At 43.3% G+C, this 16,927-nt stretch overlaps 1 protein-coding gene across 2 annotated transcripts in view; it reads left to right on the forward strand.

The window, feature by feature from the left end:
• The window catches only part of ptprub (protein tyrosine phosphatase receptor type Ub), a 151,873-nt gene that overhangs the window by 74,872 nt on the left and 60,074 nt on the right, over positions 1 to 16,927 (forward strand). For both annotated transcript variants that reach the window (XM_041943280.1, XM_041943281.1), the window contains exons 3-5: positions 4,535 to 4,806; positions 13,339 to 13,420; positions 15,925 to 16,040. In XM_041943280.1, coding sequence (XP_041799214.1) covers positions 4,535 to 4,806; positions 13,339 to 13,420; positions 15,925 to 16,040 — 470 coding nt within the window. The remainder of the gene's footprint in view (positions 1 to 4,534; positions 4,807 to 13,338; positions 13,421 to 15,924; positions 16,041 to 16,927) is intronic.

Below are 16,927 nucleotides of genomic sequence, written 5' to 3' on the forward strand. Positions count from 1 at the left end.
TTATGTTGTCTAGATTAATGTCAGAACAAAGACATCTCATCTGCATTAAAAATTACATTGAACAGTCATAAACACTGTGAAGACTCCTTAATGTTCATGACTGTGTTAAATATACGACCACTGTTTTCTATTGTTGTTTGTAATAATAAGGCGATCCCACCATAACCTTGGCATAGACAGGAGCTGACAGGCTTTATCAGACATGTTTTTCCAGATGCTCCCATTTCAATCCGTGCAGCTCCGTGTGCTCCTCAGCCGCGTCTCGCAGGGATAACCGCGACCCCAAGCATTTATTTACACAAGTCTGTTTCTTCGACAGTATGCGCATAATCAGAAGGCTGAAGCCCAATAAAAAGGCACCAGGTGAATAAATCAATCTGCCTTTCGCAACCTGGGTGGAGCTGGTGGAGGTGTGCTGGTTTGTTTGCTGGTTTGTAGTCCAAAATGCAAATGTTGGTTTGTGACATGAGTGTTTGTACAGTTGTGTTTATAATGTGTGTGTTCAGAACATGGTGGCTCATGTAGGTAACTGTTATTGTGCTGGTTTATAGTTTTTGCCATTATTGAGGCAGCTGTACTTTAGCAAGCAATGGCGATTTTGAATAAAATATTATTCAAGACTTCATTTCCAGGCGCTGAACACTAAATAGCTGGTGGTTAATTTTAATGATAATACCAAGTTCTTGTTAGTGACTTGATATATTACTTTGTTACCTGGGAAAAGTAATAAATTTGTCATTAAAGCTATACAGTACAATGTTATTCCCATGGCCAATGCATTACGTTGAACTCTATATAGGTGGATAATTGAACATAATAACAAGCTCTAGGGCCACTGAACTGACAGCTGAAATGGCTTCAGGTAGAAGAACAATGCGACTGCCAGAACTCTCCTGCTAGACAAACTCATGAAGGTGCAAAGAGCTAATGACAAATTGAGGGTTACACTCAAAATGTACTATTACAGAGTTAATGATAATATAGGCTGAAAATTTAAAGTTCAGGCGGACTTTTCAGATAAGTTCAAGGATTTCTGTGAGTGGCAGAATGACGTCACTGCTTTGTGTGGGCACGGCAGCCTTGGCGACGCCGACCTCTTCTGTACTTCCTGATAATGTCTTGGTGGAAGGGAACAAGTTCTTCTTCTCCCCAGCTTCTTCTGATTGTGCTGTTCAGAGTGTCCTGATCTCAAGGTAAAGGTAAAGAGCAGCCTTAACTTTAATGTTTACGAGTCCGTCCCCACACTATAAGTACAGCCTTCACAAGAAAAAGCCAACGACCTCGCCCTATATTTAATCAAAAAGTTCTACATTTGCCATTTCCAGTCTGTCAAGTGTGAAGATTTTCAGTTTGTATCTGTCTTCTATCATTGAAATAACGAAAGCTGTGCGGATTGTAGACTGATTGTCAGACAACACAAGCGATACGAAGATGTAATCTTTGACTAGGGATGCACAGATACCATAGCGATATCCAATTCTGGTCCAATGCAGACTCAAATAGTTGATCAGGCATCTTTAATAATGATGCAGATTTTTGGGCTGATCTATGCAGTTCGGTTCTATGTTTTCTTCAACGTGCCTTTTTGCACTAAATGTTCACAAAAAAAATAAAAAATCTGATTCCTGTTTACTTTGAATGTTTTGTTTTTACCAGGTTATACTTTACAGTCCCTTTGTGGATTGTGATTTTATTTATCTTTATTTTGATGCAGTTGTGTTGTTTTGTACTGGAATTTTGATTCCTGACCAATTTGTTTCTGCATTTAAAAGGATGACACTTGTAGTTCCTGGTGATTTTTTTACCAAGTCGCTTTTGCAAGATTACTATTTAATAAAAAAAACAACAATTCAGTAAAAATATGTTTATATATTTATTGAATTTTATTACATTTTGTTTTGCAAAGTTAGGAAGGCAGTGTTGAAGTCAAGCATAAAAGAATGATCCCAGTCTGTTCCACACAGTGATGCACACAGCCTGTTAATTAAACACTGGTATTGGACTGGTTCTCAGTATCAGCGGATATCCAGATTCAGGTATCTGAATGTGATCCTGAAAAAAAGTAGATCAGTGCATCCCTACATTGAACTCCGGGAATTTGGGCATTTTTGACTTTTTCTGTCATTTTAGTAAATACAGTTTGATATAAACAGAAAAAACATTTGGTAAATTATAAATTGTATTTAATTTTTTATGTGTGTACTTATCACCCTTTTCACCTTTCCGACACAAACATTGTCTTAAGAACCTCGTTGTTGGCTCCAGAGGCAAGACTTTGCCAAATTACCTGAATTAAAATTATGCATAATGTCCATATTGAATGGGCTGCCATTGATTATCTCACAGTATATCAGGATTACTGCACAGAATGTGTCCAGGACCTTAATTTAATTTGTCACAATGTTTAATTCATGGACATTTTCATTTTCATACATCATATTCACTCCCGAGCAGTGTCTTATTAAATTTATGACTTCACCTATCTTCCATCTGAATCTCAGAGGAGGTTAGAGGGCAGCAGACTCTCTGGTTCCTGCGTCCCCATGTGACATTATAGTAACTTGCAAAGTCAACAGAAAGGTGTTAATAATGTCTATATATAAAACGAGGGCCACACATCCAGGATATAACCAGCAGTGAGGACAGAACTGCGGCAGCAGTTCAGCCGTTTGCTATTATTTTATGAGTCCCTTGTGGGCCTGGAGGGTGCAGGAGCGGAGACGGATTCTGAAAGATCTAATTAAGCAAAGCGAAATGAGAGTGGCGAGATCCCGAGCCCGGGACGAGACACAAATCAGGGGCTGTTGACAGTGGGCTGCAGGGCAATGGGGCTTTGCAGTAAAGGCTGCACTGTAGCCTCCAGATAATGACCGTCCCTAGTTCTCTCTGGTCCTCAGTTTAACTTTCTTTATAGCTCGAGGTTAAAGGTTGGGAATCTCAATCTCATTATGGACAACAATCGCCTGTGAATTTAGGCGGTTTGTCTTATTTGCACTTAAAGAGCTAATTAGCGTTTTTTAACTCGCCGGTGAGGAATCAGACAACTCCGTCAGATGTCTTGTTTTGCACAACGGAGAGAAAGACGAGCCGGGAGAACAAATACGAGTTCTGTATTCATAACTCATAGCACTTATGTTTGAATGGTGAGTTGTTTGGAGGGTAAAACATTAGCGTGCATTCTTTTGTCTGGGACACTTACCAATTTAGAGGTGCAGTCTGTGCGGGATGCAAAGATTTCTTCCTTTGTCTGGCAATTCAGCATCCACATGCTCCAACATCTGAGTGGAGAATAAATGTCTTCAGGACACCTGGCGCCAAGGCTGTGACTGTCTGGTCTCTGTGGCTCATTTCTGACTGAGAACAGAAAGACCTTGGAGTACAAAGACAACAGGCTTGATTATGTCAGTACACAGGAAGGTCTCCCAACATTGTTGTGCTAATCACGTTAGCGGGCACAGACTCAAGGCAGGACAGATGCTAGGCAAAGGGCAATGGGGTTATGTTATCCTGATTAGAGGAGGCTTTGGGGGGCTTTGCAAATCTCGTCTCCTACCTCGGCATCACCTTGCAGAGGGAAAACTGCCATCGGTTGTTGTCTAGCTCGTCCTGTCGCCGTTTTCTTCCATCTCTCGTTCCCTGCGTCTCTCTCCAGTATTCACAAGAATTAGTGCTTTAGCCAGCACCAACTGTGTCTTTTTATTCAGCAGGGCGCATTTCTTCTCCTGTTATCAACCGCCTACGCACATAAGAGCGAGTAGCAGGAGAATACTTAGATTTTTCTTCTTGTGGTTTTATCCTGCTTAAAGTAGTTAAAAGCAGATTTGTTCCTTTGTGACATGTTTGCCTTGGTTCATGTGAGCCTCGCTCTAACGCACATCTCTCAGGGGCTCATGTACAAACCAGTTAAACAAGTTTGATACATCTAGTAGTAGCTGAGACTGTGCTATTAGAGATGGTCACAGTATTTATACGCACACTTGTGGTGCATTACTTCAGTTTCCCTTAATTTGCTCTCCTTTTTAAAGAAAGCAACACAGCAAACAAATTGTAAAATACCATGAATATCCATTAATATAAAACACATGAATAAAAGAACGCTGACCACAACGTTAGGTGTTATAAGTGCCTCTGGAGACAGACCGCGCAGAGAACACAAGTGTCTGTTTGGCTGCTTTCAATTTCCAATTATTTAAAATGATTCAGCACTGCAGGCATTTAAGCGGCTTGTGAACTTTTTGAAAATGCATGCTTCACTGCCACAAGTTGTGGATGCATCTCTGACCGTATGTGACAGCTGGGGCAGAGGGAACACAAAGATTTAAAGATGTTTTTAGGCTTTAAATGGCTGATATTCACATGATGACTTCAAAACCGACTTTTAAAACTTTTCACGTTTGTCATTCACGTCACGAGTTGTTCTCCGAAGCTTACCTTAGGAATATGTGTGAAAATGCTAGCTGGAAGTGATAAACAGCTGTGGTGGCCCATAAAGGAACACTGTGAATAACTGATGCATTTCCTCTGCTCCATCCAGGATCATATATGCTGGTGAACTCCTCCCAGCACGCCGTGGGCCATCGTGCTCAGCTGCTGCTGCAGACGCTGAGCGAAAACGACACACACTGCGTCCAGTTCAGCTACTTCCTCTACAGTCGGGACGGCCACAGTCCAGGGGCCCTGCGGGCGTATGTGCGAGTCAACGGCGGCCCGCTCGGCAGTCCGGTGTGGAACACGTCGGGGTCTCACGCCAAGCAGTGGCACCAGGTTGAGCTGGCTGTCAGCACCTTCTGGCCTAATGAATACCAGGTACAAACTTTGACGTCTGAGAGATCGCTTACATGCGATGATGTGACCAGTGTGTCTTTTTTGCCATCCGGCTTGTGTTGTTATGGCTTGGATTTCACAATGTGTTACTGAAACCAGATGCTCACTGCAACACTGAAGAGGTGAACAGCCAGGAGAGGAGACCCTCTGCCGACCCATTGACCGACATCTTGTTCAGCTGAAAAATGTCACACAGTAAAGCTCTGCTGATTACCACTCATTTTAGCCTCGAGGTGAATCTGATGTTAATTACTTGCTTTTGCAATTTAATTAGAATTGATTCCCTTGTGAATGTAGCTAATGTTAGTGCTCAAGGGCCCCAACTAGTCCTCTTGTGTGCACGTCTGGTAGGGACCCACTGAGGCCTGTGTTTTGTGTGTTTGGCTGACTCCTACAATTTGCATGGTGCGTTGCCTACTTACAGGAGATGGATATTGACTGGCATCAAGTGGGGGCCTGATGTGCTGTGGTTTGTAGATGGCACAGTCAGGTGAGCACGAGGGATATCATCTATTAATCCAATTTCTTTTTTCTGCAAACGCTGCGGAGCTGTCAAAAAGCAATTAAGTTGAGGAGTGTGAATTTTATCAAGAACTGTCAATTCCCCCGACTTAATTAAATTCTGTTCGGCCCTGCAAGATCTGACCTTCACTATGTAAATAAGAGCAAACAGGGGGCTAGATGTAGATGTAGGGTGACACTGTTCTACCAGCATCAGATAAACACTATACTTACATGGACACTTACACATAAACATGTTAGAGAAAGTTTAGTTGCTGTGGTCCAGGACACACTGTAATATTACAAGCTTTATTCTCAATAGAGATAAATATTATGGTGACAGTGTATCTATACTCTCTGGATGATGAATATTTGTTTGATTCAAGCCAAATGAAAAATGAAGAAAAATGAAAATGAAGACATTTTGGGAAAAAGACTTGTTCACTTTCTTGCGTGGAGTTAGAAGAGAAGATTAATACCACTCTTGTACTTGCACACTAAATATGAAGCTAGCGTGAGGAAACCTTAGCTTAGCTTAGTATAAAGACTAGGAACAGGGGGAAACAGCTAGCCTGGGTCTGTCCAGAGATAGAAAATCTGCCTACTCCAACAATCCAAACATCATTCATTTGTTCTATTTAATTTGTTTAATCTGTACAAAAGCTAAAACAAGTTGTGGTTTTATAGAAGGGTTATGTGCTGGACTACTTCCTGTCTTTGCACAGGGACTTCCTGGAGTCTTGTTGTCACTGTGAAGTTGCCAGGCAGCCATTTTTTGCGTGTATCAAACAAACTAGATAAAACATGTTAATTAGTGAGCTTTAGAAGTGGAAAGAGGATCCTCAGTTTGTAGTCCTGATGCTAAGCTAAGATAATCACCTCCTGTCTCCGCTTTACATATACACCTTGAGAGTGGTATTGGTCTTGTCTTCTAATTCTTGCCAAGAAAGTGAATAACTGTATTTCCCAAAATGTAGACATTTTCCTTGCAATGGTGACAAAATAATCATCCTATTAGCTTGTTAAAATGTTTTTTTTTTGTTGATATATCTTTAAAATGACAGCTTTTTAGAAACCCCTTTGCTAAGCTACACATGCTAGTGGCTCTTTTTGTACTGCATTTTTGGGTGTCTTCTCAGTCCCTACAAATCAGTATCCAAGAGGACTGCAAGCTCTACTAGCCAGTCCGGCCCCTCACCAGGCTGGCAAAGCCCCCCTGCCAGCAAAACTGTTCATCGGCTCAGATTTAAATCAAATAATTCATGGCATCCTCAGTTTGAATCATTACTTTTACAATGCCCTTATTAGATGCTTAAATGCATGTGTTCGATCGCAGTTGCTCTTGCGCTGGATGTTTAACAATGAGTGAGCTGTAAGCGGTCGAGTGTCTTCCTAAGGAGCGCTTCAGTGCAGATGGATGCAGCGAGAGCGGAGCTGTGATCTCTGCGTAATAATACAGACCCCGACCACTGCTCTGGCCCATCATCACATATCGGGCATGCTAAGTCATGAATGCCATAATAACGTGTTTTCTTGCCTTCCCTTTCTGCCAGTGTACTCTCCTCATCCACCCTTCCTCTCCCCCAGCGGAGCTGTGCGCTTTCTTGTCTCACGGTCCTGTAAATATCCCAGCAAACAGCGATGGCTCATAGGTGAGTCAGAGCTGTGCTGCGGCTTCCAATGAGAAGCTCCCTTCATGAGAAGGAGGTTTATAATGGGCTTATGAGGAGGAGTAGATGGCTCTGAAGACAGGACGAACAGTACAGGGGAAGGAGATGGGCCTAGCACTTAAATTAGTATTGACAGTACAGCCTTTTAATAGAACGGCTTAAACCGCTAATGGCCCGTAGCTTTTATCTCATGGGGGGAAACACGGTGATCAAATTTATTGGATTAATTTTGGTCACCGTGTATCGGCACCATTAGAGAAAATGTATCTAATTGCAACATGTAAGGAATTAAAGGCGTCTCTTTGCTTCCTCTCTCATTTTTACTTTAACTCAGCCGAGCTTGTGCTTCTTGTTAGTCTAAAGAGAGCAAAGCAAACTGCCCCCTCAAAGTCACGTATACCACGGCTTACACTGCTAATCCCTCAGCAGCCAAAAACCTCATCACTGTGGAATGACACAGGGTCTTGCCTTGCAACACGTCGCTGCTCTCTGCAACGCAGACAAAACAGAAAAGGGTAAACGGGGAGGTGTAAGGCTGTCTGCTTTAATAGAGCTTTGATGCTAGCCGTCCTCTGTGTGATGGAAAATGCAAACGAGGAGAGCGACCGGGGCCTGCTGCAGCCCGGTTCGCTTCCCCACAAGAGACTTTTAGCTCTAAAGCACGTTAGCTGCAGCTTGTGTGCCTTTAAACACTAAAGGGTTTGGGTTATGTCAGCTCCGTAGCAGGTCTAATACAATCGCTTTGGATTTTAAGTGATAGGCAGGCAGCTTTACCCTGTCATTAAGCTAGCAAAGCACTCTTTTGAAGCAGAGGTGGAGAATAGGCACTTCTTATCATTGTCTTTGAGTAAAATAAGTCCCAGGGGAACGCACATCGTTTTGGAGGAGGTTTTTCAAATCCGCAGGTTTTTCCGCCTTATTAGATTTCGGGTCATATTAGAGCTCCCAGTACCTTGCCGACAGCACAGGGATACAAAATGTCAGCGTAGCCTTTTGCACTGCACAGGTACAGATGTGACATTACTATCAAGGTTGCTCATTTTACGATTTAGGGTGTAATGAAATACCGTGTTTACAACACACACAGTTGCTGTTTATGTCTTGAAGATGTCATAGTGAAATATAATTAAAAACAGTGAAGTAATTCTCCGATAATCACCACTAAGAGAATTATTGTGGAGGAAACTAAACCTACAGCTTCAGTACTTTTTAAGATGTTATCATTCATGCAGGACTTCGTGTCCATGTTGCCGTTTATTGTGTTGCAAATCATGAGTTCAGAAATGTGCTCTGATCAGGTTGCCCTTTATACTGACATCAGGTTGGCCAGCGTGACACACAGTGTGTGCGTAACGCTGTGTGACACACATCCAGCCTCCCATCACAGCTGTGAAATTGGGCTGTGGTGCTCAATGGTTTTTGGGGTGGAAATCTGAGAGAGTCAGATCACCTTGAGATGTCTCGATTGAAGATGTCGTGCGTGTCTGGTGTACATTGCCATATTTCTCTCTGCCTCTTATTGGTAGAAGTGTTTGCAATACCTGGAGAATCTTGTTATCAAATATTAAAGATGTTATCCAGCCCTCCAAGACTGCCAAGTAGAGCCGGAGACATGTCCCCCTCCGCTCTTTATCCTCGCTCACTTTCCTTCCTCCGCTTCGTCTCCTTCCAAAAGTCAGAATCTTTTTCAGACTTGTGTTTCTTCCGTCTCGTGTCACTTTCTCTGCATGCTGATATTGGCAAAATGTTAATCAAACTGAGTGGGTATCTTTGGCCTGATAGTTGTGTGCAAACCTACATTTTGCCACAAACCTATTGACTACCAGGATGTATCCGTCTGCCAGGGTTTAGGGAGGTCATGCAGGAAGACAATAGGAGTGAATTTCAAGACTCAATTCTGGCTTCCAAAATAACAGTGAAAAAAATCAAATCAGTCAACGAAAAATAAAACTTTGGAAAATACCCACTGGCGCTTGGCAAGCTCACAATGTTGAAGCCTCATATTAGCTTCAACTGAACCTTGGAAAGAACAAGGATTTTCGTCTCCCCCATTTCTAACAGGAGGGGTGATTACAGCAACCAAACTCCCTCGATGGCCATGTGACGTATGAGTGTGGTATTACAGGTATAATGAACATTTTGGGAAATATGTGTATTCGCTGTCTCTCCAGAAGTGAGATTAGAAGATCAATATCAATCAATGTCTGTGCTTTAAGCCTGGAGCTGGAGTCAGGACGTGGTTAGCCTAGCTTAGCCTAAACAGTAGAGGCAAGTGGAAACCCGCCTGAAACTACTTTTTAGCAAAAAAACAGGTGGGTGCAGCAGTCGTGTTGATCCAGGGAGGGGCAGAAAGATTAACTTATTTATTTATCTCTAACCTCCGCTAAAACCAAGTGCTGTTTTTGCTTTCCTGTTTCAAATAAACCAGAAGTCCTCACGCTTTGCTTGAAGCTTGAGCCAGGAGACGGTTAGCTTCCCGTACCGTAAAGACGGGGAACAAGGGGAAGGGGCTAGCCTGTATCTGCCATAAGGTAAAAACATCAGCCTACCAGCATCTCAGAAGTTCACGCATGAATGTTTTGGTTTAATCCGTCCTGGTAGCCTCACAGCGGTGACAAGTCTTCAGGAAGAAGAAAGGTTTCTACCTTTGGACAGAGCAATGCTAGCTGTTTCTAGTCTTTATGCTAAGCTAGAAGTGCTACACACCTCTGAACTTAATGCACAACACGACATCGTCTCATCTCAGTCTTTGGAATAAGCATATTTCCCAAAAGTAATGAATTTCTTAAAGACAAGCTGAAATGAAACGTTGTAGATGTTCAGATTTGATTGTCGCACTCTGTTCACATCTGGCCTGTTTGGCTCGACCTCTCAAACCACACATCACTTTTCCCATGACGCCATCTTGTTTACTTATTCAACAAGGAAAAGAGAGAGGGAGGTACGTGAACAACAATCCTCACATCTCAGCTTTGTCTGATAACATCTCAGTCCTGCAAGCTGAGCCTTTGGCTACGAAAAGGGTTTTGTGAAACACTGTAGAGAGCGAATTGAGATCCCTAACTCCACATTCTCAGACACAGACTGTTTTCCTTTGACATTTTCCACCTGAACAGATTTACCTCAGCATGTGACCTTTTGTCTGTGAATATTTAAGGAGTTATTTATCTATGACTGCGTCTAATGGCGAGTGAAAGCCCTCTGTGTCTAATGGCGCCTCCTGACTGGAACGGAAAAGGTAAAAGCTGCTTTATGGGGCCAAATAAATCGCCTCTTGGTTTGTATACATTACAATTGCTTCTAAAAGCCAATATTGCATGGTAATGTAATATGTTCTCCTGATGTGCATTTTATATCAGTCATAAATCACCGACTGTCACACTTTTATTTTTTCCCTCACAAGATGATTCCTGCGTTTTTAGCTTTTGGAAGTTAAGTAGCCATTCATTACAATAAAGTTTAGGCTTATGGAAAGTTTCATTGGGAAAGTGGCTCTCAATAAAAATCCGGGAAGGTTGTTTATTGAAACAAATGCTTGGAATGTCTCCTTCTTAATAACCTCCTATCCTAATGGCTAAGAAGACTGAGGATTAACCAGAAATCAATCTCTTATTGAGTGCTTTAGCTCAGCGGAGAGAAATAACACCTTCAATTAGACATTTTTTCTCTTCCTTGTATACCATTAAGCCTAATCAGTGTTTGTGGCTGATTTTGATGTTAGCCTAACAACATGACAGTGTGCTTACACAGCTAATTCAGGTCATATATCGAAGGGTGTTGTCGCTGTAAATAGTGCTTGTTTATCCGGGTGCACAGAAGGAGGGAGGGAAGGCAGCGAGAAAAGAAATGAAGACAATGACAAACTGAGAGAAAGAAGGAGTGAAATGAGACGAGAGGATCCTGCACAGGCTTCCAAGAAAATGGACGACCTGAAATCGGGGGCGAAGTGGAAATGATGAAAACAGGAAATGTTAATATCCCCTTTTAAAAGTGGTGCCATCTTCCAGCTCAGGTTCCAGCGGCGTCTGGGAAACAAACAGGAAAATTGACTCTGACAGAAGGAGATTAGCCTCGGTGTTCCTCCCTGAGCCTGAGGAGAGCAGCCAGCTATAGACTGAGCAGGGTCACTCTCCAATACTGAGACCCAGCAGCCAGGACCTCTCCTCCTGCCCTCCCCCCTCACCTCTCCTTCCCTCCCCGCCTCTCCTCCAGCCTCTCCCCTCCCCTCTTTCCGCACACCTGGCTTTCTGTGTCTCATTCTGTCAGGAGTTTTTTAGCTGACCCCAATCTCCTCACATCCCATCACGACGTGTCAGCAAAGGTGCCTTTAGGGGTCGCGCATGGCCAGGCCTGTTGTCACACCAATTGTTGCTGTAATCACACGTCTTGCTTTTCAAGTCCGGGGAGGTGGACTATCACTGTCCTGCTGACTGTGGAAGGCTGGAATTTGGGCCAGAGGTCCTGGAGAAGTTGTTGTGACTTTTAAATTTGGTGTGCAAACACAAGCGGATTGTGGCAGTGAAGATAATCTCGGCGCTCTACTGGTCTCGGTGTGGACTTCAAATAAGACTTTAGCAACGTGCTTCAAAAACAGTTTGAAAATCAAAGTTCACTTTTGATGAGTCGTTTCATGAGTTGAATCGTAATGCTGCTACATGTAGATTATTTTCTAGGGGTTCTTGAATGGCTGTTTTGTGTAAAAATAAAATTAAACGCTGATGCTTTTGAGACATTTTCTGGAGAAAAAACTCAATGTGAGGTTTCATGAAGTATCATTTAGGGCTCAGCACAGAAAATCAGACACTGGCATCTTGCATCAAAAATCGCAATCAATACCCTCATGTCACACTGCAGCTGTACAAGACAGAAAATCGTTGGTTAAAATGTTAATGGCATGATGCATTTGAGAAGTTTGGCTTATTTTGTAAAAATACTCCATTTATTTAAGTGAGGTTGTGAAAAAAGTATCCTGACAAAAAAAGTCTGACCTCAAGGTTCACTGTCTACCTTTTTCCTAGCTAAAGGTCTTCCTCAGCTGATGGAGTTTTTTTTTATTGTGTTTCAAACTCCTCTGCTCAGGAAGACCTTTAGATGTGCTTAAAACCTCCCAAAATAGTACTTTTCCAGAGCTTTCAGCCTCATTATCATCACATGACAACATACAACACAGAAAATGAACGGTAAGAAGGTACTTTAACTGATCTCGATGTAATTTAGTTGTATGATTAATGCATTTGAGAAGGATTTTGGCGAAACTCCATTTAATATTTCTCAAAGTGAGCCATCAAAAAAGTAAAGTCAGCATCCACTTACTGGCTTTTTCAGGATCTTCATGCATCACGAGTCTTTCCTTGGGGGAGTCTGTAAACAGAATAAAAAACTGCTTTAACCTTTCTTAATTCAGCTATCCGACTTTTAGACGAATGAGCTCCAATCTAGCATAACCTGCTTCAGCGACGCCTGCGTGTAAACACAGACACCAGACACACGTTTAAAGTAGCTTGGAGGATATATGGTAGATTGTGGGTGTGTGTGTGTGTGTGTGTGTGTGTGTGTGTGTGTGTGTGTGGGGGGGGGGGGGGGGGGGGGGGGGGGGGGGGGGGGGGGGGGGGCGGCCTCAGTAAAAATCAAGAGCCAGTGATAGGAACCATGTTGTAATGATTTGGTCGGAGGATTATGAGAAACAATAACTCAAAGCTGGCCTTCGATCAAACGTGTGGATGGAAGACTGTCCTTGGTGCTGCAAAAACAAACATCACCCCTGTGTCTCATAACTCTCTCGCTCTTACTGAGGATGGTGATTTGATATTGATTAGGTTTCATGAGAGCCCACTGCTCATCCAGCTTATTGTTCCATGGGACGGTATAGAGCTTCGCCCTCCCTCGAGTCTCGTGGCCCTGTGCAAGCTGTATTATCTGCTGTTATGGCTTCACAGCAGCCTGCGTCCTGAATGTGGAATGGAGCTCATGATTCAGGCGCCACATTGTGTGCTTCCTGATAAAGCTATTATTTCGCTTGGCCCTGCGGACTGAGGAAGAACTTAGCCGTCTCTATTTTTATGCTTCTGTCCCTTATTTCTCTCTCTGTCTCTCTCTCTCGCTTTCTTTTTCGGGTCAGCAGATGTGCAGTGATGTGGTGATGGGGTTGTTTGTAATTAATGCTTCCGTCACTAAAACCGGACGCGAGCAGCAGAATTCACACGGCCCCCGAACGCTCCTTCGTATAAAATTGCTCCGACGCTTCAGCTTTGAGAGCATGAAGTTAGTCAAGTGTACGCTTTCGCTGCTTTGGTCATGAATGAAATCTGTTCATCATATATTCATGTTCACTTCTCTTTTGCAGGTACTGATTGAGGCAACGGTTTCCAGGGAGCGGCGAGGCTATATTGCCATAGATGACATCATGGTGCTTAACTATCCCTGCTGTAAGTGCCACTCCTGACAATGAATTGCAATTACAGAGTATGCTGGAGGAAAAAAACTGGTTTAGTGGTTCGGTGGGGGGGGGGGTATTTTTCAAAGCAGCAGGAAGCATAAATAGGATGAAGGGAAGAGTAATGGTTGATCGACCTTTTATATAAGTTACTGCAGGTTGTCCTGAGGCTTCCTGCAGCAGCAGCAGCAGCAGTGCTATTAAAACACTGTGACACCCACATGCCGACGCTCCCTTCCACCTGAAAACACACCTCCTGTTCTGCCTCCGGCCTTGTTTGACAGCCAAATGTATTTGTTAATCAGTGAAATCCTGAATTCTCCCTCTGAAGACTTCTGCACTTTCATCTACTCTGGCCTGACGGGAAGTGCGCTGTAGCTTTTTGTCATAAGTCGCTTCGTACAAAGGGGTTTTTCCCCCATCAAGCGCTGCATTTGAAAGCTTTCTGAAAATGCCCTCTGTTCAGGGCGGGTTTTTTCTAACTTATGGCTCCCTGCAGTGGAGGGCTTTTTCTGTCAGCGGTGGAAAAGTGAGGGTAGTGGTTCAGAGTATTGTCAGCCCCCGAGGACCTCATGTAAAACATACTCACTAAGCCCCCGGAGCTTCATACCTGGACAAAGTCTCTCAGCGTCACTTGCACACTCCCTTTACAGCCCACTACTGAACACAAGGACTCATAGCCCGTTTAGCACTCACGGTCCACACTGCTTTAAGTGACTTATATAACCGACTCAAGCCTGAAGGACATTTTTCTCTCACAGGGATTCAGTGTTATGTCCCCGTTAATATTTATCCATCTCCTATTGTTAACACGATGGTGTTTGGAGATGCGCTTTTCATGAAGGCCATGCCATACCAATGATTTTATTAAACAAACACCGGCTGTGAGATTGGTTGGTACCACGACTGTGTGCATACCACCCAGTCAGTCACCCCGTTTCTCCCCGAGACGGCAGATGGCATCTTCTCAATGCTCCCACTGTGGCCATTAAATAATTAAGACTCTCATCAAGACCTGAGCATGCCTTATGATGTGGCACATGGCCAGCCTGCATTACTTGGCAGCGAACAGTGCGAGGAAGGAAGAGTGAAAAACCGAACGCACGGAAGTGTGGCGTAGTAAGAAAATGAAATAACATAAAAGCTCAACAAGTTCCTTCTTGTGAATTCTGGGTAAAGCGTGGTTGACATTTCTGTTTTATTCTCCTGAGCCTTAGTCTTTGACTCTGAAACCAGTGTTGCACTCCAATGAAAGATTTATCACGCCAAACAGTCCTGAGGATAAGATCTGACACATTTAGCTGTATAACACCACAGCTCTTGCCAAGTGTAGGGTGGTTGGGTTTTTTTTTTCCCCTTTTGCACTCATTTCAGTGTTTGTTTATGTTCGGCTCTCGGGCATGAATTATGAATTAACCTGAGGAGGCAGAGTCACTCAAAGGAAACATGGCCACCTGTGGGGTACAGATGGGAGCGTTCTCCCCTTACTACATACTGTACACAAACAAGATCAGCAAATTGTCATCGCCCCCCTCTGCCAGATAGCAACACAGAGAAGGACAAAACCAAGCAGGAGATGTGTGAGACCCAAACATTTGCGTCTCCCTGATGTTTCAGCTTCACTGTAGCTCTGCCGTCTCGTCCTGTCAGTCATCCGGAGTGACACGTCGGCTTGTCCTAGCCCATTTCTCAGAGATGGCAGGCAGTGCTGCCGGCGGTTACCCAGTGATTTGACTCTGCAGGGGTCTGGTTTTCACTGCTCTATTGTTAATCACGGAGTTGGGTGAGAGGGCTACTCCCACACACTGACTCATTGGCAGCTTCGCACAGCATGCTGGGACATTATTAGTCAAAATGTGGACGACTGATGCTTACTCTGTGGCTTTTCTTCCGCAGACTCACTCCCACATTCTGCTCATCTATAGATTGCATCTAATCTGTTTGTTGTCAGGTTATATGGTAATGGCCACTGAGTGACCCTCTCGACACATATATTTAAACACTAATACACACTTTTTGTCTTATTATAATGGTGTATTTTCACTTAATTTTATCTCGATGCTGTGGTGGACTTAGTACATGTCCAGTTGAAGCATTGCAAGTATGCAACGACTTCTGTTCTCACAGACACAAATACACACACATGCAAAATAAAACTGCTAAAAGAATCAAACACAACTGAGGCACAAACAAAGCACAATGCATTGAATACAAAAAAGGACTCAAGTTTAATGCTGCTTCGAACTTTCAGCTGAGAAAATCTGTCATGTTATGTTTTTGGCGAAAGTTTGTTATGTTGAGTTAATTACGAACAATAAAACGAACAAAACTAGTTGTTCTCTGATGCAGAAATGCCGGAAACTCCTGTTTATGTATTTGACAAAGACAAATACAAAAAGCCTTGATAAAAATGTGCCTTGAGTGACATTGTGAATGGTGGAGAGGTAATGGAGTCTTTTGATCTCACTGTGTTTCTCTCTCCGTCTGCCTCCTCAGATAAGGCGCCGCACTTCTCCAGGCTGGGAGATGAGGAGGTCAATGCTGGCCAAAATGCTACTTTCCAGTGTGTTGCTGCTGGAAGGGCAGCGGAGGCTGAGAAGTTCCTGCTGGAGGTCAGTGGTTTAATGGTGGAGTTTAAAGCTAAAGGAGCTTGTGTGTCTGACTTGGATGCTGTGTGAGTTTGTTGTATTTTTAACCTCCAGAACGGTCGACAGTGCAAAAGGAAAACTGGTTTGGTACATTTCATACTTAAGTGAGTGAATCCTCTGTATTTTAGAGATATTTCAGGCCATGGGCAGATCAGGAGACAATGGCCTCCTGGGTGTAGACATGCAGAAGCCCCCTCAAACCTCTTTGTAGTCCTTTTACATCTCTTTGTAGTTTTTTGCTGAGTGGTCCCTGATGCTTCAGGTAAATCATTAAGTAGAACACTTCATTCCAAGTCGCAATGTGCAACTGAACTATCTATATCTATAGCTGCTTTTAAAGTGTTACCCTAAATAACCATCACAGCCAGGTTGACTCTCTCTCTCTTTTTTTTAAAATCACTTTGTGTCCCAGATGTGTTTGCGTTTAAATAAAGATTGTAGACACAGCTCTAATGCTGTGAAGGCCGTGAAGGCCTTGGCGCTTCCTCACTTCGCCGCCTTTGAAAAGTTACATTGCTTAAAGGATCATAGTGTTCTCTGCTTTCTTCACTGCCTCCTGTTTTTATTCCGATCATGTGCTGTGCTTTAGATATCTGTCTTTTCATCTAGAATGGCTTGCTCTGTGAAGGTCGGGCGGGCCATACAGTCTTTACCTCTAGTGGGAATAACTCTGTGGTCTTAAAACCCTCCTCTCTATGTAGCCCTGATTGAAGTACCAAACGTCATTGTGCTGTAACGCTCCATTTTTTTCATCTTACAGTGCAGTTAGCGCACAGACACACTGCTTTTGCCAACTCCCCCACAGTCAATGTTAATCATGTGTGACCTCAGACAAACCGCCTGTATTGTTT

This window comes from Chelmon rostratus, chromosome 8 (assembly GCF_017976325.1).
Source record: "Chelmon rostratus isolate fCheRos1 chromosome 8, fCheRos1.pri, whole genome shotgun sequence".
In the NCBI taxonomy this organism is placed as follows: domain Eukaryota; kingdom Metazoa; phylum Chordata; class Actinopteri; order Chaetodontiformes; family Chaetodontidae; genus Chelmon; species Chelmon rostratus.